Below are 26707 nucleotides of genomic sequence, written 5' to 3' on the forward strand. Positions count from 1 at the left end.
TAATGCTCTAAGCTTAGCAAGACCTCTGCTTCAAGGTCAGCCGGTATTGATCCAGTGGGAAAAACATCACGGCAGTCGCCCACGTAAACAGACAGGGCGACACAAGAAGCAGGAGGGCAATGGCAAAAACTGCAAGGACTTTTCGCTGGGCGGAAAATCATGTGATAGCACTGTCAGCAGTGTTTCATCCCGGGAATGGAAACTGGGAAGCAGACTTCCTCAGCAGGCACGACCTCCACCCGGGAGAGTGGAAACTTCATCGGGAAGTTTTTTCCACATGATTGTAAACCGTTGGGAAATACCAAAGGTGGACATGATGGCGTCCCGTCTGAACAAAAAACGGGACAGGTATTGCGCCAGGTCAAGAGACCCTCAGGCAATAGCTGTGGACGTTCTGGTAACACCGTGGGTGTACCAGTCGGTGTATGTGTTCCCTCCTCTGCTTCTCATACCTAAGGTGCTGAGAATTATAAGACGTAGAGGAGTAAGAACTATACTCATGGCTCCGGATTGGCCAAGAAGGACTTGGTACCCGGAACTTCAAGAGATGCCTACAGAGGTCTTATGGCCTCTGCCGCTAAGAAGGGACTTGCTTCAGCAAGTACCATGTCTGTTCCAAGACTTACCGCAGCTGCGTTTGTCGGCATGGCGGTGGAAAGCCGGATCCTAAGGGAAAAAGGCATTCCGGAAGAGGTCATTCCTACCCTGGTCAAAGCCAGAAAGGAGGTGACCGCACAACATTATCACCACATGTGGCGAAAATATGTTGCGTGGTGTGAGGCCAGGAAGGCCCCACAAAGAAATTTCAACTCGGTCGTTTCCTGCATTTCCTGCAAACAGGAGTGTCTATGGGCCTCAAATTGGGGTCCATTAAGGTTCAAATTTCGGCCCTGTCGATTTTCTTCCAGAAAGAATTGGCTTCAGTTCCTGAAGTCCAGAAGTTTGTCAAGGGAGTATTGCATATACAACCCCCTTTTGTGCCTCCAGTGGCACTGTGGGATCTCAACGTAGTTCTGGGATTCCTCAAATCACATTGGTTTAAAACCAGTCAAATCTGTGGATTTGAAGCATCTCACATGAAAAGTGACCATGCTCTTGGCCCTGGCCTGGACCAGGCGAGTGTCAAATTGGTGGTTTTTTCTCAAAAAAGCCCATATCTGTTTGTCCATTCGGACAGGGCAGAGCTGCGGACTCGTCCCCAGTTCTCTCCCTAAGGTGGTGTCAGTGTTTCACCTGAACCAGCTTATTGTGGTGCCTTGCACCTACTAGGGACTTGGAGGACTCCAAGTTGCTAGATGTTGTCAGGGCCCTGAAAATATGTTCCAGGACGGCTGGAGTCAGGAAAACTGACTTGCTGTTATCCTGTATGCACCCAACAAACTGGGTGCTCTTGCTTCTAAGCAGACTATTGCTAGTTGGATGTGTAATACAATTCAGCTTGCACATTCTGTGGCAGGCCTGCCACAGCCAAAATATGTAAATGCCCATTCCACAAGGGGTCTCGGCTTTACAACCTTGCCGAGCAGCTACTTGGTCAGGGGCAAACACGTTTGCTAAATTCTACAAATTTGATACCCTGGCTAAGGAGGACCTGGAGTTCTCTCATTCGGTGCTGCAGAGTCATCCGCACTCTCCCGCCCGTTTGGGAGCTTTGGTATAATCCCCATGGTCCTTTCAGGAACCCCAGCATCCACTAGGACGATAGAGAAAATAAGAATTTACTTACCGATAATTCTATTTCTCGGAGTCCGTAGTGGATGCTGGGCGCCCATCCCAAGTGCGGATTATCTGCAATACTTGTACATAGTTACAAAAATCGGGTTATTATTGTTGTGAGCCATCTTTTCAGAGGCTCCGCTGTTATCATACTGTTAACTGGGTTTAGATCACAAGTTGTACGGTGTGATTGGTGTGGCTGGTATGAGTCTTACCCGGGATTCAAAATTCCTCCCTTATTGTGTACGCTCGTCCGGGCACAGTACCTAACTGGCTTGGAGGAGGGTCATAGGGGGAGGAGCCAGTGCACACCACCTGATCGGAAAGCTTTACTTTTGTGCCCTGTCTCCTGCGGAGCCGCTATTCCCCATGGTCCTTTCAGGAACCCCAGCATCCACTACGGACTCCGAGAAATAGAATTATCGGTAAGTAAATTCTTATTATTCCTGCCTATTCATTGAGTTGAGTGCTTTACCCTATTGGCATCCTACGGGCCAGATCACAGGTATGGAGAAGTGGGTACGATGCACAGAAATGAACGTGCTCTTCAGATGCATTTTATGTGCACAGTAATATCACCAATACAGCCCAGTGTAGTATGTTAGAAATCTGGCATGCATGTGAGGTCAAAATACAGACGCCGGAATCCCGACCGTCAGAATGCCGGCAGCGGGGCAAGCGGAACGAAGCCCCCTGCAGACTTGGTGGCTTGCTTCGCTCGCCACAGGTTCTATTCCCACTCAATGGGTGTCGTGGACACCCAGGAGTGGGAATAGCTGTGGCGACACTGCCGGCATTCTAGCGGTCGGAATTCCGGTGTCTGTATTTTGACCATCGGGATTCAGACTGACGGAATTCCAACTACATCCCGCTTGTAATGCAATTTTCAGGTATTAGCCCTTGAAGTGGTCAGTAATAACAGATAGGTGTAATGAGCACTCTATGTCCTGTCCGGGGAGTGGACTCGGATGATATTCCAGACGTGACTCTTCTCTGCAAAGCATTTGCTTAATTGCACATTGTCAGTGTTTTAGCATCTTGTTCAATGAGGCAAGCTCTAAATGTAGGACCTGAAATAGAGGCTTTGTATATCTCCTTTTCCTTCCCCACGTCAACTAGCCAGCGTGATGATGTGGCCTGCAGATGACATGTCACCATGTTAAAAAGCACAAGGTCGCCATGCAGCATGTCGACACTGACAATGTTGGGAAGTGGTATACAAGCTAGACATAACACCAGCTGACATGTTAGATATCAACATTTTAACTTTGCCGACCTCATAACATTTGACAGTCTTGCGTCGACGCAGTCAATATCAATATGATGACTGCATATCTTAATATATAATACCTGGATATTCTGTATAATAGAGACTTTCATACATAGAGGCAGGTGTACTAAGCCTTGGAGAGCGATAAAGTGGCAGGAAATAAACTACCAACCAATCAGCACCTGACATTTTTCAAACACTGCCTGTAACATAGCAGTTAGGAGCTGATTGGCTGGTACTTTATCTCTCTCTTTATCAGTCTTTGAGGCTTTCTACATTTTCCCCATAAATGCTAATACAAAAATGCTTACTAATAAGATACCAATGCAACCAGATAGGGAATACTTGTAATTGTCTTATTTGCATAATATTGATTAAACCTACTAGCTGGTTGCTATGGGTTACAGCTAAACTGCACTTGTTAGTAAATAGCCTCCATAGCCTGCAAGAGTTTTTGCAGGGAGAGTGGTTCTCCCGATACACTGGTAGGCTGTGAAGAAACATGCTTGAATTTACTGACTCATTCAGTTTCCTATAGACATACTAGAGTTGTATTTGTGATTGTTGGACCTTTTACAGGATGACATAGAGCTACCGCCAAACAACACATGCAGGTGCATGCAGTCTGTGCCTCCCTGATTGGACCTGGCTGTATCACTAACGTAAATAAGTGTTTATTCCACTTCATTCTCCTTGTCCCACAGCAGTTCCTCACACTGCTGCTGTGATCCAGCAGATCTAGGCCATTGTATCCTTTGTAGTCTGTGTAGCAGCAGTTTGGTCATACGTTTTTTAACGCCAAACTGTCACACAGCTGCCTCCCCGTTTCGTGCACATGCCCAATTAAAGGCACATTAGAGAGGTCATCACTATGGGATGCCTCGTAGTTCTGTTACATCAAGTCACAATGTTAAATACAAAACAAAGGCACAATCTGTTGCAGCCCTGGATGCTTGAATTTCAATTTGATTAGTTATCTCATGTTAAAGTGGGTAGCAAACATATTGGCATTTTCTTTATGTGCTGTTTTCATAAGCTGTTTTTGCAATGCCCCAATGTTTACTTTGTAAGGCAGGGTTGGACAAAATAATGTCAAATTCAGGAGCCAGAAGTGAAATCCAGAAACTCTTAATGAACGCATGCTTCTATCGACAGTGCTAACTCTCAAACGTTACGCACCGGCAGCGATTTCATAAGAGCATTCGCTTACTGGCTCCTGAGAGTTGTCCAGCCGTGTTGTAAGGCTATGGCTGCTTCATGAAGCTAAATCTGATTCACTCTTTCTCTCTTTGCTTTTTTTTTTCTTCCCTTGCTTTCACTGTAATTACCGTTGTTCCCTATGAAGTCTTCATCCAAATGGTTTTGGAAACTGGTCCCTGTAAGTGCTGCTCATGTTATAATCTGTAGCGTGTTTGTTTCTAGTGGCTTCCTCACCATATCCTGCCCACATTCCCCCCCGCCTCTAATGCAAATCATCTTAGCAGCATCATTTTATATCTAGTAGTTATTCATTTAGCATTGTCATGCAGCATGCATTGCTGGTCCAGGGCAAGGGGCACGCAATGATCTTGTTACCTTCTATTCTGTTGTTTGTTGTTGTTGTTGTTTTGTTTTTGTTTCTTTTACACGTTAAGCAGAATAACATTTCTAGATTGATAAATGCTAAATAAAAAAATACATTATTGTTCATTTGCTGTTTTTGTAAAGCCATATATCTTTTATTAAAACATTATATATTGGTAATATTGTGTAACCATTTTTTTCCCATTAAAGCTACTAGGTTCTTGTAGATTTATTTTTCCTTTAGGCTTTTAGGGGTCTATTCATGAAAAAGTGAAAAGTGTGGAGATGTTGCCCATGGCAACCAATCAGCTGCTACGTATAATTTTATAGAATGCACTTTCTAAATGTTACCTCAGCACGGATTGGTTGCCATGGGCAATTTCTCCACTGACTCACTTCTCCACTCTTTTCACTGCTTCATGAATAGACCCCGTGACAGCTCTGACATGACCTCTAGAACATAGAGCTGCAGTGTAGACAGTCTTATGTGAGTTACATCCCGCACCCTGGGCACCTCTCTCACAGTCTTCTCTTCTCTCCCCGTACAGGCCCGATACAGAAAGGAACAGAATCTGTATAAACAGCTGCCATACATACCACTTATGGAGAACCTCTTGAAGGATGGTACTGATGGATGTGCAATAGCTGCCCTTATCCACTTTTACTGCCCAGATGTGCTTCGGTTGGAAGGTAAAATTAATCACAATTCACATTCCCTTAAGTCTACAAACAAATTGTCCCCTAAGAAATGTATATATTACATTACTGGTGACCAGTCCTAAAATAGATGTCACGATATTTGCAGTCTGATCACAGAGTGTTATTGTTGCACTTCCCCCAACGTTTACAAAATGTTACTATGTTATACAACCTTTGCACCATATCAAGTCCCTCTTTCCTTATGCTGTGCCACCCAGAGCTCCGACTACATGGTGGGATACACAGTTTGTAAAAGTACTGTAGTGGCACTATCCATAAAGACAAAAAACATACTGGACCTGATTTAGAGTTGGTATACTGTATAACTAACCCGAATTCCTATCCCTGATAAAGTCCGATTAACACTATGGGGTATATTCAATTTTCAGACAGTCGAAAAAACAGCACTAATTCGACACATTGTATTCAATCGCCCCTTTTAGAATCCATTTTCGCCCATGCCGTTTCACTATTTTACATTTCCGTCGAATCGGCATGGGCTACAATTACGCCAAAAACTGGGCGAAAATGCCAACAATTTAGCCAAAATGGGTGTATCTGCAGCGAATTTGCCGATATACATGGTTTTCACCAGTGCCAGATTATTCAACCAGTCTAAAAAATGCCACGGGCATTGAATAGGTCGAATGTAAATTCGGCCTAAAAATGGGCGTACACCTGCTGCACATTGGCTGTTGCTCCTTTTGGTGGTGATTTTATTGGACCTAACTACACAGCACACCTCATACTGAGATCAGCAAACAGATTTTATTTACATTGAGCATGTAGTTCTTTCATATTGTAATGAACATTTTATATTTGTGTAAGTGTATTCACATAAATCTGTATACTTATGTTCTCACCCTTTACCTTTTCCTGAGGTGCTTACATGGAAACAGAAAAGACAATTGGAGTTCCTTTATTGGTTCTGATAAGCTGTCCTTGTTCATCTTTTTGGTACTGGCCTAATTGGCATATGTATGCTTTGGTCATGGTACTACGTTATTGCATTAGGAGGCACCATCCATTCGTTATACAGATAATATATTTGATCAGCAAGTTTTTAGGAATCCACTGGGGAGATGCATCAAGCCTTAAAGGGAGAAAAAGTTGTCCAAAGCCACCAATAAGCTTCTAACTGTAATTTCAAACACCGTCAAAGATAAATGACAGAATCTGATTGGTTGCTTTGTTCAGCTTCTCCACTTAATCACTCTCCATGGCTTGCTACATCTCCACCCATAAGTGCTAACATTTTTTTCAGTCATTTCTAAAATTACCAGTGATGTGTGGTGGGGTGAGACAGAGCCTTTCCAGTCATACTAATGTTTGGGCCAGAGTTTTGACTATACAAAGTATATGAAAAATACAAGGAATATGTTAGAAATATTTACTTTGTATTATTCTAATCATTTTGATAGTTAAAACTCTGCAGTAAAAAGTCTGACAGATGAGGCAGTATCTCACCTGCTTATCTTTTCCTCTCACCTTTGACCAAAACTCGCCAAATTTCCAGGAGTTTATACTGCTGCACCTGTGTATAATGCTCACGTGAACTCTTTGGTTCATATATTGTGTGTAAATCTGGCTCTGGTACTAGCCGGTGACTCCCCAGCCATTTACCTCACTGCACGTCCCTGAAAATTACTAAGTTTGGCCAGAAAATATTTTAGCCTTTGCAGTCACTATAAGGCAGGCCACAGCATTCAGGCTGTGCTGTATGCATGGCCGGAGAGGGGCAGTGTTTGGGGAGCAGAGATTCCGTTTCTGCCGTCACTATAAGGCAGGCCACAGCATGCGGGCTGTGTTGTATGCATGGCCGGAGAGGGGCAGTGTTTGGGGAGCAGAGATTCCGTTTCTGCCGTCACTATAAGGCAGGCCACAGCATGCGGGCTGTGTTGTATGCATGGCCGGAGAGGGGCAGTGTTTGGGGAGCAGAGATTCCGTTTCTGCCGTCACTATAAGGCAGGCCACAGCATGCGGGCTGTGTTGTATGCATGGCCGGAGAGGGGCAGTGTTTGGGGAGCAGAGATTCCGTTTCTGCCGTCACTATAAGGCAGGCCACAGCATTCAGGCTGTGCTGTATGCATGGCCGGAGAGGGGCAGTGTTTGGGGAGCAGAGATTCCGTTTCTGCCGTCACTATAAGGCAGGCCACAGCATGCGGGCTGTGTTGTATGCATGGCCGGAGAGGGGCAGTGTTTGGGGAGCAGAGATTCCGTTTCTGCCGTCACTATAAGGCAGGCCACAGCATGCGGGCTGTGTTGTATGCATGGCCGGAGAGGGGCAGTGCCTGGGGAGCAGAGATTCAGGTCCTGGGCGAAGCTAAAAGAATGTCTGTAGGAATAGCTGAAACTGGCAAAAGACAAATTTTCTAACTAAACTAATAAAATTGTCTTTTATAGAGTGAAACGCCAGTTAGTTTTTATATATATATATATATATATATATATATATATATATATATATATTATCCAAAATGCTTGGGACCAGAAGGGTATCCGTTTGGATGGTCGACCACTATTGGTTGACATGGTCGACATGGACACATGAAAGGTCGACACATGAAAATGTGGACATGATTTTTTCACTTTTTTTTGTGTGGAACTTTTCCATATTTTACGATCCACGTGGACTACGATTGGGGACGGTAATCTGTGCCGAGCGCTGCGGTAGCGGAGCGAGGCACCTTGCCCGAAGCGTGCGAGGGGACGCAGTGCACTAATTATGGTTCCCCATCACTTTACGCAAAAAACGACACCCAAAAAAGTAAAAAAACTCATGTCGACTTTCACACGTCGACCATTTTCATGTGTCTACCATTTGTCCATGTTGGCCATGCCAATGTCGACCAATAGTGGTCGATCTAATGACTGTCGACCATAACATGGTCGACCATTCATACCAGAACCGACCAGAAGTATTTTGGATATCTGATTTTTCCGTATTTTGGAATAATTGCATACCATAATGAGATATCATGGTGATGGGACCTAAGTCTAAGCACAGAATGCATTTATGTTTCATATACACCTTATACACACAGCCTGAAGGTCATTTTAGCCAATATTTTTTCTCTGACGTCCTAGTGGATGCTGGGACTCCGTCAGGACCATGGGGAATAGCGGCTCCGCAGGAGACAGGGCACAAAAGTAAAAGCTTTAGGATCAGGTGGTGTGCACTGGCTCCTCCCCCTATGACCCTCCTCCAAGCCTCAGTTAAGTTTTTGTGCCCGTCCGAGCAGGGTGCAATCTAGGTGGCTCTCATAAAGAGCTGCTTAGAGTAAAAGTTTTGATAGGTTTCTTATTTTCAGTGAGTCCTGCTGGCAACAGGCTCACTGCAACGAGGGACCTAGGGGAGAAGGAGTGAACTCACCTGCGTGCAGGATGGATTTGCTTCTTAGGCTACTGGACACTAGCTCCAGAGGGACGATCACAGGTACAGCCTGGATGGGTCACCGGAGCCGCGCCGCCGACCCCCTTGCAGATGCCGAAGTAAGAAGAGGTCCAGAAACCGGCGGCTGAAGGCTTTTCAGTCTTCATGAGGTAGCGCACAGCACTGCAGCTGTGCGCCATTGCGCTCAGGCACACTTCACACCAGCGGTCACTGAGGGTGCAGGGCGCTGGGGGGGGGCGCCCTGGGCAGCAATGAGATCACCTTTCTGGCTAAAAAGAATACATCACATATAGTCCCTGAGGCTATATGGATGTATTTCACCCCTGCCAGGTCTCAGAAAAACCGGGAGAAGAGCCCGCCGGAATAGGGGGCGGGGCCTATCTCCTCAGCACACAGCGCCATTTTCCCTCACAGAACTGCTGGTGGGAAGGCTCCCAGGCTCTCCCCTGCACTGCACTACAGAAACAGGGTTAAAACAGAGAGGGGGGGCACTTATTTGGCGATATGATTATATATTAAGATGCTATAAGGGAAAACACTTATATAAAGGTTGTCCCTGTATAATTATAGCGTTTTGGTGTATGCTGGCAAACTCTCCCTCTGTCTCCCCAAAGGGCTAGTGGGGTCCTGTCCTCTATCAGAGCATTCCCTGTGTGTGTGCTGTGTGTCGGTACGTGTGTGTCGACATGTATGAGGACGATGTTGGTGAGGAGGCGGAGCAATTGCCTGTAATGGTGATGTCACTCTCTAGGGAGTCGACACCGGAATGGATGGCTTATTCAAGGAATTACGGGATACTGTCAACACGCTTCAAGGTCGGTTGACGACATGAGACGGCCGGCAAACAAATTAGTACCTGTCCAGGCGTCTCAAACACCGTCGGGGGCTTTAAAACGCCCATTTACCTCAGTCGGTCGACACAGACACGGACACTGACTCCAGTGTCGACGGTGAAGAAACAAACGTATTTTCCTTTAGGGCCACACGTTACATGTTAAGGGCAATGAAGGAGGTGTTACATATTTCTGATACTACAAGTACCACAAAAGAGGGTATTATGTGGGGTGTGAAAAAACTACCTGTAGTTTTTCCTGAATCAGATAAATTAAATGAAGTGTGTGATGATGCGTGGGTTTCCCCCGATAGAAAATTATTGGCGGTATACCCTTTCCCGCCAGAAGTTAGGGCGCGTTGGGAAACACCCCTTAGGGTGGATAAGGCGCTCACACGCTTATCAAAACAAGTGGCGTTACCGTCTCCAGATACGGCCGCCCTCAAGGAACCAGCTGATAGGAGGCTGGAAAATATCCTAAAAAGTATATACACACATACTGGTGTTATACTGCGACCAGCTATCGCCTCAGCCTGGATGTGCAGCGCTGGAGTGGCTTGGTCGGATTCCCTGACTGAAAATATTGATACCCTTGACAGGGACAGTATTTTATTGACTATAGAGCACAGAGAGATATTTGCACTCTGGCATCAAGAGTAAGTGCGATGTCCATATCTGCCAGAAGATGTTTATGGACACGACAGTGGTCAGGTGATGCAGATTCCAAACGGCAATTGCCGTATAAAGGGGAGGAGTTATTTGGGGTCGGTCCATCGGACCTGGTGGCCACGGCAACAGCTGGAAAATCCACCTTTTTTACCCTAAGTCACATCTAAGCAGAAAAAGACACCGTCTTTTCAGCCTCAGTCCTTTCGTCCCCATAAGGGCAAGCGGGCAAAAGGCCAGTCATATCTGCCCAGGGATAGAGGAAAGGGAAGAAGACTGCAGCGGGCAGCCCATTCCCAAGAACAGAAGCCCTCCACCGCTTCTGCCAAGTCCTCAGCATGACGCTGGGGCCGTACAGGACCCCTGGATCCTACAAGTAGTATCCCAGGGGTACAGATTGGAAATTCGAGACGTCTCCCCCTCGCAGGTTCCTGAAGTCTGCCTTACCAACGTCTCCCTCCGACAGGGAGGCAGTATTGGAAACAATTCACAAGCTGTATTCCCAGCAGGTGATAATCAAAGTACTCCTCCTACAACAAGGAAAGGGGTATTATTCCACACTATATTGTGGTACTGAAGCCAGACGGCTCGGTGAGACCTATTCTAAATCTGAAATATTTGAACACTTACATACAAAGGTTCAAATCAAGATGGAGTCACTCAGAGCAGTGATAGCGAACCAGGAAGAAGGGGACTATATGGTGTCCCGGGACATCAGGGATGCTTCCTCCATGTCCCAATTTGCCCTTCTCACCAAGGGTACCTCAGGTTCGTGGTACAGAACTGTCACTATCAGTTTCAGACGATGCCGGTTGGATTGTCCACGGCACCCCGGGTCTTTACCAAGGTAATGGCCGAAATGATGATTCTTCTTCAAAGAAAATGGACGATATCCTGATAAGGGCAAGGCCAGAGAACAGTTGGAGGTCGGAGTAGCACTATCTCAAGTAGTTCTACGACAGCATGGGTGGATTCTAAATATTCCAAAACCGCAGCTGTTTCCGACGACAATTTGCTGTTCCTAGGGATGATTCTGGACACAGTCCAGAACAGTGTGTTTCTCCCGGAGAAGAAAGCAAGGGAGTTATCCGAGCTAGTCATGAACCTCCTAAAACCAGGAAAAGTGTCAGTGCATCATTGCACAAGGGTCCTGGGAAAAATGGTGGCTTCTTACGAAGCGATTCCATTCGGCAGATTTCACGCAAGAACTTTTCAGTGGGATCTGCTGGAAAAATGGTCCGGATCGCATCTTCAGATGCATCAGCGGATAACCCTGTCTCCAAGGACAAGGGTGTTTCTTCTGCGGTAGCTGCAGAGTGCTCATCTACTAAAGGGCCGCAGATTCGGCATTCAGGACTGGGTCCTGGTGACCACGGATGCCAGCCGGAGAGGCTGGGGAGCAGTCACACAGGGAAAAAATTTCCAGGGAGTGTGATCAAGTCTGGAGACTTCTCTCCACATAAAACAATGCTCTAAGCTTAGCAAGACCTCTGCTTCAAGGTCAGCCGGTATTGATCCAGTGGGACAACATCACGGCAGTCGCCCACGTAAACAGACAGGGCGGCACAAGAAGCAAGAGGGAAATGGCAGAAACTGCAAAGATTCTTCGCTGGGCGGAAAATCATGGGATAGCACTGTCAGCAGTGTTCATCCCGGGAGTGGACAACTGGGAAGCAGACTTCCTCAGCAGGCACGACCTCCACCCGGGAGAGTGGGGACTTCATCGGGAAGTCTTCCACATGATTGTGAACCGTTGGGAAAGACCAAAGGTGGACATGATGGCGTCCCGCCTGAACAAAAAACTGGACAGGTATTGCGCCAGGTCAAGAGACCCTCAGGCAATAGCTGTGGACGTTCTGGTAACACAGTGGGTGTACCAGTCGGTGTATGTGTTCCCTCCTCTGCTTCTCATACCCAAGGTACTGAGAATTATAAGACGTAGAGGAGTAAGAACTATACTCGTGGCTCCGGATTGCCCAAGAAGGACTTGGTACCCGGAACTTCAAGAAATGCTCACAGAGGACTCATGGCCTCTGCCGCTAAGAAGGGACTTGATTCAGCAAGTACCATGTCTGTTCCAAGACTTACCGTGGCTGCGTTTGACGGCATGGCGGTGGAACGCCGGATCCTAAGGGAAAAAGGCATTCCGGAAGAGGTCATTCCTACCCTGGTCAAAGCCAGGAAGGAGGTGACCGCACAACATTATCACCACATGTGGCGAAAATATGTTGCGTGGTGTGAGGCCAGGAAGGCCCCACGAAGAAATTTCAACTCGGTCGATACCTGCATTTCCTGCAAACAGGAGTGTCTATGGGCCTCAAATTGGGGTCCATTAAGGTTCAAATTTCGGCCCTGTCAATTTTCTTCCAGAAAGAATTGGCTTCACTTCCTGAAGTCCAGAAGTTTGTCAAGGGAGTACTGCATATACAACCCCCTTTTGTGCCTCCAGTGGCACTGTGGGATCTCAACGTAATCTGGGATTCCTCAAATCACATTTTAAACCGCTCAAATCTGTGGATTTGAAATATCTCACATGAAAAGTGACCATGCGGTTGGCCCTGGCCTCGGCCAGGCGAGTGTCAGAATTGGTGGCTTTGTCTCACAAAAGCCCATATCTGATTGTCCATTCGGACAGGGCAGAGCTGCGGACTCGTCCCCAGTTTCTCCCTAAGGTGGTGTCAGCGTTTCACCTGAACCAGTTTATTGTGGTGCCTGCGGCTATTAGGGACTTGGAGGACTCCAAGTTGCTAGATGTTGTCAGGGCCCTGAAAATATAGGTTTCCAGGACGGCTGGAGTCAGGAAAACTGACTTGCTGTTATCCTGTATGCACCCAACAAACTGGGTGCTCTTGCTTCTAAGCAGACGATTGCTAGTTGGATGTGTAGTACAATTCAGCTTGCACATTCTGTGGCAGGCCTGCCACAGCCAAAATATGTAAATGCCCATTTCACAAGGAAGGTGGGCTCATCTTGGGCGGCTGCCCGAGGGGTCTCGGCTTTACAACTTTGCCGAGCTGCTACTTGGTCAGGAGCAAACACGTTTGCAAAATTCTACAAATTTGATACCCTGGCTGAGGAGGACCTGGAGTTCTCTCATTCGGTGCTGCAGAGTCATCCGCACTCTCCCGCCCGTTTGGGAGCTTTGGTATAATCCCCATGGTCCTGACGGAGTCCCAGCATCCACTAGGACGTCAGAGAAAATAAGAATTTACTTACCGATAATTCTATTTCTCGTAGTCCGTAGTGGATGCTGGGCGCCCATCCCAAGTGCGGATTGTCTGCAATACTTGTACATAGTTATTGTTACAAAAATCGGGTTATTATTGTTGTGAGCCATCTTTTCAGAGGCTCCGCTGTTATCATGCTGTTAACTGGGTTCAGATCACAGGTTGTACAGTGTGATTGGTGTGGCTGGTATGAGTCTTACCCGGGATTCAAAATCCTTCCTTATTGTGTACGCTCGTCCGGGCACAGTATCCTAACTGAGGCTTGGAGGAGGGTCATAGGGGGAGGAGCCAGTGCACACCACCTGATCCTAAAGCTTTTACTTTTGTGCCCTGTCTCCTGCGGAGCCGCTATTCCCCATGGTCCTGACGGAGTCCCAGCATCCACTACGGACTACGAGAAATAGAATTATCGGTAAGTAAATTCTTATTTTATAACTTTGTGTATTAAACAAAGTGTGTGTACATTGAGCCATCAGAAAACAAAGGTTTCACTATCTCGCGCTCACTCTAAAAATTCCGTATTTTGGAATATTTGGATATGGGATACTCAACCTGTAGTAGTTTGATTAATTTAGCCTCCATTACGTAACTATTTACATAAAATTACTGTGCCTCCAGCAGGAACACGATCACACAGAAACCATATGGAATGTGGTGATTCATAGTAGGGCTCCCGGAGGGCATCCTTACTGTCACACAGATAGTTACAATTACTAAACAGGTGATTAAGAAGAAGTTATTGTTTTCAGCAGCTCTGCAGTTTTTATAGTTAATTAGTACAAACTTATTTTTTGTGTAATGTATGTAATTATCACAGATGTGGATAATTGCAGTACCGTTTGTATGTGTTTTATTTTTCAAATGTCTGTAATTCATGATCAGACTAAGTGGCAGCCCATAGACAGGAGTCTGATTGTCCGCTCCATGTATGGGGAATCGTTCATTGGTATACTGCTCCAGAATGCTCCCAGCCTGATGTAAGGCTAGTTTTGCTAAAGGTGGGAGTACAAAAATCAATCAAAGCTTCAGTACTCCAAATAGAAAGTGTTTTCTACAAACAAAGATGCATCCAGCCAGCTCCCGTGTGACTCGGCCAACTCAGAGCATCTTTTTTTCACTAAAAAAAGCAGACTATGCTGATTCAAATGATATGCGGCATGACTATATTCTGTGTGACAGCGGCTGTATCTGCATACGAAATGCTACGTTACAGTGTATTCCTGGAAAAATGCACAAAAGGACTTCCTATGTTAGCAAACATGCTCATGACTAGGCGCAACTAGAAGGGCTGTTTAACATGACTGCAGGAACGATAAGGGGGTACTCATCTGTATCTAGAGGCTGTTACATAATTTGCTTTTTTTAATATAGGTTAACTACACACATGGCCTGATTGAGAGAGGAGTAAAACAATAAAAAAAACAAGTAATTATGCACCTGGGCAAAACCATGTTGCACTCTAGACGGCACAGATGTAAACTGTGCAGAAGGATTTAGATTTGAGAAGGGTGTGTCTTAGCTCAAATCTATGTATGTGTGGGCTACAGGCAAAGTCAGCCAGTATTTACCCTGCATGCAAAATAAATAAATGTATTTGCACCCCTTGCATTGCAGTATCTTCCAGGTGCAGTTGCTTTTTTTTTTTTTTCTCTTGCGTCCTAGAGGATGCTGGGGTCCACATTAGTACCATGGGGTATAGACTGGTCCCTTGGTGAGCCATGGGCACTTTAAGAGCTTGAGAGTGTGGGCTGGCTCCTCCCTCTATGCCCCTCCTACCAGACTCAGTTTAGAAAATGTGCCCGGTGGAGCCAGTCACAGCTATGGGAGCTCCTAGAAGTTCTTTTAGTTTTATTATATTTTTAAAGAGTTAGGTACAGGGAGGCTGCTGGCAACAGCCTCCCTGCTTCGTGGGACTTAGGGGGGGAGTAGGATCCAACCCTAGAGGTTAATGGCCCCCATCTCCGCTGACAGGACACTGAGATCCTGAGGGTGATGATCGCTAGCCCCCGAAGCGACCGCTCACTCCCGCAGCACTGCCGCCAACCCCTAACAGAGCTGGAAGATCGAGGTGGTGAGTAGGACGCTGTTGCCCTGATAAGCGGGTCACCGGCAAGAATGGCGGCACAAGGGTGGGAGCGCATCGCTATAAGGCTGCGCTCCGGAGGGCTCAGAGGTCCAGTGTGCGGCGCTGTTAGGGGCGCCCTGGGCCAGCGCAATACCCTAAACACTGGTCACTATTGCTATTAGGGACTCTGTACTGCTGCTAGCCACCATTACCTCAGGCCAGTATAATCTCCAGAAGTGCGGGAAGACGCGCCATTACAGGAGACGGAGCTTCTCCTCAGAGCGGAACCAGCACTCGCCAGCGCCATTTTCTCCCTGCAGATCACAGATCAGAGACGCTGACAGGGAACTCTGACCCTCCACATAACTCCAGCTATCCTGTGCGGTTCTAGGGGGTTATAGAAGGGGAGGATAGTGTTCATTCACATTATAGTACTGTGTAGTCTATTAAGGTTACTCAGTCAGCGCCAGGCTTTTATTATATAACTGCCTACTGGGGCACTGTGTGTGCTGGCTCCTTAACTCTGTGTCTCTCTGAAGGTACTTGGGGGAAACTGTGTCTGACATTTTCCTGTGTGTGTGTGTGTGTGTGTGTGTGTGTAATATATCTCACATTACCATGTCTAGGGACTCTGTATCTTGTGCTGCAGATTGTGTATCTTCTTCAGAAGAGTCTATTCCTTGTACTCAGCCTTCTGAATCCGAACCCCAATGGGTGGCTTCTATTAAGGGAATGATATCCCAGATTTCATCTAGGATAGCTCATAATGAGATGAGGTACAGTATTCTGCTCCCACTACTGTACCTCATCAAGATCCACTGGTATATGCCCAAAAAAGCGTACCCTTGCCCAGATTATGCTGGTCGACGCGGATACAGACTCAGAGACGGTGATGGGGATATACTGTGGGGGGGAGGGCATCCCTTGCTAAGGGGGTGTAACTCATGATTGAGGCCATTAGGGACGTTTTACACATTACAAACAAGGTACCTGAATAGGTCGAGGAGGCTTACTTTACAGACCGTAAGAAAGCCTCCATTACATTCCCTGCGTCTAAGGAATTAAACGCATTGTTTGAAAAATCCTGGGAAAACCGGATAAAAAATTCCAGATCACAAAGAGGGTTCTTGTTGCTTTTCCTTTCCCTAAAGAGGATAGGAAAAAGTGGGAAAACCCCCCTATAGTAGACGCTTCTGTATCTAGATTGTCTAAAAAGGTGGTTTTACCTGTCCCTGGGTCTACCGCTTTGAAAGAGCCGGCAGACCGCAAGATTGAGACTACGCTCAAGTCAATATACACTGCTTCAGGCGTGGCGCTAAGGCCCACCATTGCTTGTGCATGGATTTCTAAAGCCAAAGTAAAGTGGTCAGGCACATTACTAGAGGATTTAGACTCTGGATAGAAGTGACATTGAAATGTTTTTACGTCACATACAGGAAGTTTCATGGTGGAGGCCATGAAGGACCTTGGTCATATAAATGCACGGACGTCTTCCATGGCTGTCTCGGCACGCAGGGGACTTTGGCTGCGCCAATGGTCTGCGGATGCAGAATACAAGAAGAGTGTGGAGAACCTACCCTTCACAGTTCAGACTCTGTTTGGGGAAGCTTTGGATGCGTGAATTTCCATGGCAACCGCGGGTAAGTCAACCTTTCTTCCCTCAGCCACTCCGCCAACGAGAAAATCTTTTCCTACGTCTACAATGCAGTCCTTTCGGACTGCAAAGGTTAAAAAAATCCAAGCCCCCTTCCACTTTCTCCAGAGGTGATCGGAGAAATCCAGAAAACCTGCACCAACAGGTTCCCAGGAACAGAAGCCTGGTTCTGTTTCCTCAAAATCCTCAGCATGACGGTGGACCTCCCAACCTGGAGATCGGGCAGGTGGGAGCACGTCTAAGCCTCATCAGGCCTGGACCCGTGGGTACAAGATATTGTGTCCCAGGGGGTACAGACTGGAGTTTCAAGAATTCCCACCTCACAAATTTTTCAAATCAGGCTTACCAGCTTTGCTGACAGAAAGGGCTATCCTACAGGAAGCCATTCAAAAATTGGAAAAGGCAAATGTCATTGTTCCAGTTCCACCTCATCTGGAAACCAAGGGTTACTACTCAAACCTCTTTGTGGTACCGAAACCGGATGGTTCTGTCAGACCGATATTAAACCTGAAATCTTTAAACCCCTATTTGAGGGAATTCAAGTTCAAGATGGAGTCTCTGAGACCAGTGATCTCAGGTCTGGAGGAGGGGGAATTTCTGGTATCCCTGGATATCAAAGATGCGTACCTCCACATTTCCAATTTGGCTGCCTCCCCAGGCTTATTTCAGATTTGCGCTGTTGGACTGTCACTATCCGTTTAAGGCACTGCCGTTTGCCCTATCCACGGCACCGAGGGTGTTCACCAAGGTAATGGCAGAGATGATGCTACTCCTCCGCAAGCAGGGAGTGAACATAATTCCATATCTGGACGATCTGATGATAAAAGCATCTTCCAGGGAAAAGTTGTTACAGAACATTGCTCTCACAACTCGATTACTCGATGAGTCCTGAATCTTCCAAAGTCACATTTGGAGCCGACAAGGAGATTGTCTTTCCTGGGGATGATCCTCGACACGGAAGTGCAGAGGGTGTTTCTACCGGTGGAAAAGGCGTTAGTGATGCAATCAATGGTCCGGGATGTCTTGAAGCCAGCCCGGGTATCGGTTCATCAGTGCATTCGCCTGCTGGGGAAGATGGTTGCCTCCTACGAGGCTCTACAGTACGGAAGATTTCATGCACTGCCCTTCCAACTGGATCTCCTGGACAAGTGGTCGGGATCTCACCTGCACATGCACCAGAGGATACGTCTGTCGCCGAAAGCCAGGATTTCCCTCCTGTGGTGGCTACAAATGCCTCACCTTCTTGGGGGCCGCAGGTTCGTGATTCAGAACTGGATCCTTCTAACCACGTATGCAAGTCTCAGAGGTTGGGGCACGGTCACCCAAGGGGAAAACTTCCAAGGAAGGTGGTCAAGTCTGGAATCCATCCTTCCGATAATCATTCTGGAACTAAGAGCCGTGTACAACGGTCTTCTACAAGCGGCCCATCTTCTGCAAGATCAGGCCATTCAGGTGCTGTCAGACAATGTAACCTCTCCTCGGCCCAGGGCGAGATCTACTGCAGATTTTCCTGCCCTGGAGCTGCCTCACACTCTCCCTCACTCCCTGACTGAGACGCTGGGCTCCATCTTCTAAGCATAGCTGCAGCTGGTCTCTGGGACTGCAGGGCAAGGTCTCCCTTGTAAAGCCGCCAGTATACAGCGCTGTGACTTTTCAAACACTTGAGTATTCTACATGTCTTTATACAGACAGCGTTAGTTAAGAAAATGTGTACCTATTACAGGGTATATTGTACGAGTATTCTGATATATACCTTCGGTCTAGGGCCGTGCTGTGTTAGATATAGTGTGTGTGTGTGTGTGTGTGTGTGTGTGTGTGTGTGTGTGTGTGTATGTATGTATGTATGTATGTATGTATGTGTATATATATATATATATACACTGCTCAAAAAAATAAAGGGAACACTAAAATAACATCCTAGATCTGAATGAATGAAATATTCTTATTAAATACTTTGTTCTTTACATAGTTGAATGTGCTGACAACAAAATCACACAAAAATTATCAATGGAAATCAAATTTATTAACCCATGGAGGTCTGTATTTGGAGTCACCCTCAATATTAAAGTGGAAAAACACACTACAGGCTGATCCAACTTTGATGTAATGTCCTTAAAACAAGTCAAAATGAGGCTCAGTAGTGTGTGTGGCCTCCACGTGCCTGTATGACCTCCCTACAATGCCTGGGCATGCTCCTGATGAGGTGGCGGATGGTCTCCTGAGGGATCTCCTCCCAGACCTGGACTAAAGCATCCGCCAACTCCTGGACAGTCTGTGGTGCAATGTGGCGTTGGTGGATGGAGCGAGACATGATGTCCCAGATGTTCTCAATTGGATTCAGGTCTGGGGAACGGGCGGGCCAGTCCATAACATCAATGCCTTCGTCTTACAGGAACTGCTGACACACTCCAGCCACATGAGGTGTAGCATTGTCTTGCATTAGGAGGAACCCAGGGCCAAACACACCAGCATATGGTCTCACAAGGGGTCTGAGGATCTCATCTCGGTACCTAATGGCAGTCAGGCTACCTCTGGCAAGCACATGGAGGGCTGTGCGGCCCCCCCAAATTAATGCCACCCCACACCATTACTGACCCACTGCCAAACCGGTCATGCTTGAGGATGTTGCAGGCAGCAGAACGTTCTCCTTGGCGTCTCCAGACTCTGTCACATGTGCTCAGTGAGAACCTGCTTTCATCTGTGAAGAGCACAGGGCGCAAGTGGCGAATTTGCCAATCTTGGTGTTCTCTGGCAAATGCCAAACATCCTGCACGGTTTTGGGCTGTAAGCACAACCCCCACCTGTGGACGTCGAGCACTCATACCACCCTCATGGAGTCTATTTCTTATCGTTTGAGTAGACACATGCACATTTGTGGCTTGCTGGAGGTCATTTTGCAGGGCTCTGGCAGTGCTCCTCCTGTTCCTCCTTGCACAAAGGCGGAGGTAGTGGTCCTGCTGATGGGTTGTTACCCTCCTACGGCCTCCTCCACATCTCCTGATGTACTGGCCTGTCTCCTGGTAGTACCTCCATGCTCGGGACACTACGCTGACAGACACAGCAAACCTTGCCACAGCTCGCATTGATGTGCTATCCTGGATGAGCTGCACTACCTGAGCCACTTGTGTGGGTTGTAGGGAGGTCATACAGGCACGTGGAGGCCACACACACTACTGAGACTCATTTTGACTTGTTTTAAGGACATTACATCAAAGTTGGATCAGCCTGTAGTGTGTTTCGCCACTTTAATTTTGAGTGTGACTCCAAATCCAGACCTCCATGGGTTAATAAATTTCATTTCCATTGATAATTTTTGTGTGATTTTGTTGTCCGCACATTCAACTATGTAAAGAACAAAGCATTTAATAAGAATATTTCATTCATTCAGATTTAGGATGTGTTATTTTAGTGTTCCCTTTATTTTTGTGTGCAGTGTATGTGTGTGTATATATATAATCTCTGTACATATACTAGTACAGTGCAGTTTTATTGTCATAATAATTACCTGCATTGCCTGTGACTGTGTGTGCGCCTGTATCTGCTGTGTGGTTTCACTTTCAGTGTTTCCCAGATATATCTATCACTGTATTCTGTTCCCTAAGGGACTAGGTGCGTCAGTGTCATTTATATAGTGCATCACAGTATTTACCTATTACGTGTATTCTACTGTGTACTTGGTCACATAATACCGGATTTATTCGCTGGTGTTATGTACTGTGTCTACAGTCACATACTAACGTATTTATTTGCAGGTATTGTTCTCTGTTTGTCTTTATCGTACTAATTCGCCCTGTTGTTGCATTTGTGTACAATGTTTAACAAGAAGGGCAGTAAGTCTGTGGACGCTCCTGCATCATACAGAGCATGCGCCAAAGATTTACCAGAGGGGGAAGCTATGTATGATGGTCTGTGTACTATGTATCATACATCTCCAAGTCAGTCCGCATCTCAGGAGCCACCCTGGGCTGCATTCACAAACCTACTGGGTACTGTCGTGGAATGCCTTACGCCCCCTATGGGACCACCTGTGCCATTACAGCCACAAATTGTCCCTATGGTTATTGCGCTTTGGGCGGAAACTTTGTCTAACCAGTTGAAGCAATGAAATCATTCCTTGGTCAGACAAAAATCTACTCCAGGTCACGCCCGTGTCTCTGGGACATCTAAGCGGGCTGCTTCCTCCTCACAATCCATAAATCTCTCAGATGTTTCACCTGAAGAGGAGGGGGAGCATACTGTCCTGTCAGACACTGAATCGGGTTTTTCTGACTAGGATTCTCCATTGCAAATTGATGTTGCTGCCCTTGTGGTTGCTATTAAGCAAATCCTACAAATCACTGATGAGGATACTGACATGTTTAAACGGCAGAAGATGGCTAAAAATCTATTACCCCATTCTGACCATTTGGTGGACATTAGGCAGAAACCCTGGTCTAATCCAGGGAAGAAATTCCCTCTCTCTAAACGGGCCTTGGCTCGCTACCCTCTACCTGAAAAGTTATGTAACATGTGGGAAAATTCGCAGCCGGTGGATTCTCATGTCACCCGCCTAGTGGTATCGTCCACTTTGCCGGTCACAGCTGTCACTTCACAGAAGGAACCGACAGATAAGCGTGTGGAGGGATGCCTAAAATCTATTTACTCCCTTACAGGTGCTGTACATAGGTCTCTTGGGCTGCAAAAGGAATTGAAGCATGGGTTCAGGCATTAGAGGAAGAGCTGCCCGAGGATATATCCGACAATGCCAGACAATACCTGTCTCACATTACCACCTCTATCTATTACATTCAGGAGGCGTTCTCTGAGGCGGGTGTGTTGGCAGCCAAGGCGTCAAATTCGTCTGTCCCGGCTCGCCGTATTCTGTGGTTGAGGTCATGGAAGGTGAACCTAGACTCCAAAAAGATCTTGGAGGTACTCCCCTTTAAGGGGGACATTTTGTTTGGGGAAGACCTTAATAAAATTGTGTCTGAATTGGCAGCTGCTAATACTGCCTTTTTCACAAATACTAATCCTTCTGCACAGAAAGCTAAAGGTACCACTTTTCGTTCCTTTCAGCCTCAAGGGAAAGCAGAAGGTCAGGGATACCCAAGACAGTCTCGTGCTTCCAAAACCACTAAGCCCAAGGCAAAGCAGTCCTGGGCGACCCGTCAGCCTGCTTCTAAACAAGACAAGCCTGCCGCATGAAGTGGCGGACCTCCCCCCTGGGGGACCCCAGGGTGTGAGGTCGACTTCTGTAGTTCACCCAGGTCTGGTTAATGACCACTTCAGATGCATGGGTGCGAGAAGTTCTCTCACAAGTACGCAGTATCCTTCAAGAGACGTCCCCCTCGCCAGTTTTGCACCACGGTTATCCCTTCGGATCCGTTAAAGGTGCAAGCTTTGCAATAGCTTGTGAGTTCTCTCCTGAATACAGGCGTGGAAGTGCCGGTTCTTCCGACACAGAGAGGCAGAGGTTACTACTCGACCCTGTTTTTAGTTCCGAAACCCAATGGGTCTTTCTGGCCTATACTCAACCTCAAATCACTGAACAAGTTTGTGACAGTGTCTAAGTTCCGTATGGAAACACTGCGCTCAATTATACTGGCTATGGAACCCGGAGACTATATGGTATCCCTGGGTATACAGGATGCGTACCTGCATATATCTATTGCCATGTCGCATCAGCAGTATCTGCAGTTTGCTATTGGCAACCTCCACTATCCGCTCCAGGCTCTGCCATTTGGACTGGCTATGGCTCCTCGGATCTTCACCAAGGTCGTGCCGTAATGACGGCCCATCTCCATCGCTAGGGAGTCAGGATCCTGCCGTATCTGGACGACTTGCTGATTCTGGCATACTCCCACAATGTACTCCACAGTTATCTATAACTGACGGTAAGCTTCCTACAAGACCACGGGTGGCTCATAAATTGGAAGAAATCCTCGCTGGTCCCAGCTCAGAGCATGGTGCATCTGGGGGCACTCCTGGACACACACAGTCAACAACTGTTTCTCTCTCCAGAAAAAGTCCTGAAGCTTCAGGACAGGATAAGATGCTTCCTTTGTCGCCGTAGAGTATCGATACACTCGGCGATGCAAGTACTTGGCCTGATGGTGTCGGAATTCGACATGATAGAGTACGCTCAATTTCATTCTCGCCCTCTGCAGAGATTAATCCATTCCAAGTGGGACGGCCCACATCATCGGATCAGATCTCACATGATCACTTTGACTCCGGAGGTTCATCTGACGCTGACCTGATGGCTGCAGGACCAGCAATTGAGCAGGGGCCGTCCCTTCTGGATCCTCGACTGGGCGGTGTTGGAGCAACACTCTTTTCAGGGTCGTTGGACCAAGGATGAGTCACTCCTCCCAATAAACATTCTGGAGTTGCGGGCGGTGTTCAATGCATTGACTGTCGCCCTTCCTCTGGTACAGAACAGGCCGGTTCAAGCATGGTCAAATAATGCCACTATGGTGCATACATAAACCATCAAGGTGGCACTCGAAGCCGCATGGCTATGATGGAAGTGTCAAAAATCCTTCATTGGGCGGAACGCTATATCCCAGCAATATCGGCAGTGTTCATTCCGGGCGTCCTAAACTGGTAACGGACTTCCTCAGTCGCCAGGACGTGCATGTCAGAGAGTGGAGTCTTCATCCAGAAGTCTTTCAATTCCTAGTGGACAAGTGGGGCCTACCAGATGTAGACCTGATGGCATCTTGACACAATCACAAGGTTTTGGGATCAAGGACCAGGGATCCTCAAGCATCGTTCGTGGACGCACTAGCAATTCCATGGAACTGTCGGCTCCCCTACATGTTCCCTCCAGGGTCCTGCGGAAGTTCAAACAAGGAGGATTACTATTTCTAGTCGCTGCAGGGTCTACCGACAGAGCGTCCTCTTCTACTTCTTCAGCGCCCAGACCTTCTCGTACAGGGCCCTTGTCTTTATCCGGACCTGGCCAGACTGGCTTTGACGTTGTGGCTTTTGAGGCATCTCTCCTGAGAGCCAAAGGATTCTCTGAGACGGTTATCCAAACTATGTTAAAAGACCGCAAACCGGCATCTGCTCGGATTTATTACAGGGTCTGGAATTCTTACTTCACCTGGTGTACTGATAAGAATTATGATGCATACAGATTCAGAACTTCCAGATTTCTGGCTTTTTTGCAAAGAGGCCTGGACTTAGGCCGTTGTCTGGCCTCCCTCAAGGTTTATATAGCTGCCTTGTTTGTAAGGTTTCAGAGAAAAATTGCGTCTATACCTGACGTTCATACATTCACTCAGGGTGTCTTATGGATTCAGCCTCCCTATGTCTTTCGTGTGGCTCCATTGTATGGCATTAGCCGCTGGTCCCTTCTCCTGTTGTGAGAATATGGTTCTATGTGACTAACATCTACCTTCTCTCTTACCTGCTCCTGCATTGGACTGGTTAACGAAACTGAGCTCACAGTGCCTGAAGGTGAGGTTATAGAGGAGGCCCCAATGCATCCTGGGACAGCCTAAAGCTTTAGCCTGTTGGTTCCTCAGGATCAAGATTCACTCTACACCCCGACGTTTCCCTGTGGAACCCAATGTACCTCGCAGAAAGAGAGTTAACCATGGTAAGCTTACCATAACTCTCCTTTTTTCAATTTTTTTTTTGTCTGTGTTCGTGTCGGCATCATGCAAAAAGTTCTGGATAAATTTGGATCGTGTTTTCATGTATGATCTCAAGGAGAGGAGCAATACAGAAAATACCAGATGCTTGACACTTGGTGAGTGCAGTATTCAGGCTCCTTAAGTCCAAAATGACGATATGTAAATAAATATAAACCTATATTGCACACCCCGAACGCAAAGAGTTATATATGTATGCACATATACAGTGCATGCATAGATATGTATAGACATAGAATATCTATTTTCTCATAAAAATTCTACAATATATTAATCGCCAATCAGGCAAGTTATCTTTACTCATGATCTTTCTGTTTACTTGTCAATCCAGTGGATGGCGCACCAAGACAAATACTACACACTATGGTTACGCACGATGCAAGTTAATATATGTCATATAGTCGCTGGTTATGTTACTGATAATCTTTCGGTGTTAAGTTAAGTAGCAACGTTTTTTTTGATAAGATTATATTTGTTAGACTAAAGTGAATTTACACTGGACTGTGATCATCACAATATTAGATCGCAGTACTGTCTTTGTAAAATTATTTCCGATGAGCAGTAACAGACATCCACGCGAGTGAAGCTGTGGACAACGCTAGTTTCAGAAATGTCTTCCAAGCACCTGAATATTTTGCATACATATTTTTCAATGTTATTAAGTAAGTCTGGCCTCACATATCGGGCAGTCCCCACACAAGGGGCAGTCTGGTGCCACACCACCTGCTATGCGTGCAGCTCCTCCGCATAGCACTTCATGGTATTGTCCACCCGCAACGCTGATCATTTGAACATGCAGAAAGATCAGTGATGCAGGTGGACGACCCGATGGGTGCGCGCAATGGACGACATCATGCCAACACACGGAACGATATAATTGCTATATCCTTCCAATTTGTCGGATCGTGCCGTGTGGGGGCGCTTTTACTCTTACGTGACAAATTAGTAAGAATAAACACTCTATCATTTATAATTGAAGTTTGTTTTCTGTGCAGCCAGTATACAAAAAAACTAGCTGCAGTTCCTGTGTCCTTCTTCCTGCAAGGGGACACCTTTGTAAGACATTTCTTAGCTGGCAGTGCAGCTAAAGTGGCCCTAATTACTTACGTGTTGTTGTTTCTTTTATGGGCTGGCCAATAACAAAGTTAATGCTTTCTATAAACTGGATACAAGTCGTATTCTGTATTGGATATAGTATAAAGTTAAACATTGATTGAAGACAAGTTTCCCCTGACAGGACATCTCCATCTTGTGTATATCTCCTGTGCACATCCGGGAGGCGCATGCCACACTCTAGTAACACCCTCTTTATTTGAAGCCAAGAGTTGGATTACTGGGAACTGTGCTCCTTTTACCTGCAGTGTACTCCAATGTACAGAGCAGGCTGGCACTCCTGTTAATGTGGAGTTGTCTGTTAAGCGGCACAGCGCTACATGATTTTCCTGACCTTGGCTGTGGCTGTAGCCACACTTCCTGTATACTGTATGTAGCACCACTGAAAGTGCTCTTATTGGCCACAACTGAAGTAAAATAATCCTAGATTTGGTGGCAAGTAGGTTATACAGAGTATTGAAAGTTAAAGTGTATGGGGCAGCATTCCATGTTTTTTTAACACTGGCAGCTAAAATGTTCTAGGAATGACTTAAAATACGCTGTGTATTGGTAGGTAAGTGCTAGTCGTTCCGAGTTGATCGCTCGCTGCCATTTTTTGCAGCTCAGCGAACAGGTTACTACTACGTATGCACCGCAAGGCGCAGGCACGTTCTACGGGTACAGAGCGAATCGTTGCTGGGCGATGGGTTTTACGAAGAATCCATTTGCACAGCCGGTCGCAAGGAGTTTGTGGGTGTCAACTGACCGTTTTCTGGGAGTGTTTGGAAAAACACAGGCGTCTCCAGGCGTTTGCAGGACGGGTGTCTGACGTCAATTCCGGGTCCAAAAAGACTAAAGTGATCGCAAGGGCTGAGTAAGTCCCAGAGCT

General features: G+C 46.7%; 1 protein-coding gene across 4 annotated transcripts in view; it reads left to right on the top strand.

Moving 5' to 3' along the window:
* CAMSAP2 (calmodulin regulated spectrin associated protein family member 2) overlaps nucleotides 1–26707 on the top strand; it is a 286395-nt gene that overhangs the window by 149374 nt on the left and 110314 nt on the right. For 3 of the 4 annotated variants that reach the window (XM_063940142.1, XM_063940144.1, XM_063940145.1), the window contains 2 exons: nucleotides 4332–4364; nucleotides 5098–5239. In XM_063940142.1, coding sequence (XP_063796212.1) covers nucleotides 4332–4364; nucleotides 5098–5239 — 175 coding nt within the window. The remainder of the gene's footprint in view (nucleotides 1–4331; nucleotides 4365–5097; nucleotides 5240–26707) is intronic. The other variant, XM_063940143.1, reaches the window with a different exon arrangement.

The sequence above is a fragment of the Pseudophryne corroboree genome, chromosome 9, assembly GCF_028390025.1.
Source record: "Pseudophryne corroboree isolate aPseCor3 chromosome 9, aPseCor3.hap2, whole genome shotgun sequence".
In the NCBI taxonomy this organism is placed as follows: Eukaryota; Metazoa; Chordata; class Amphibia; order Anura; family Myobatrachidae; genus Pseudophryne; species Pseudophryne corroboree.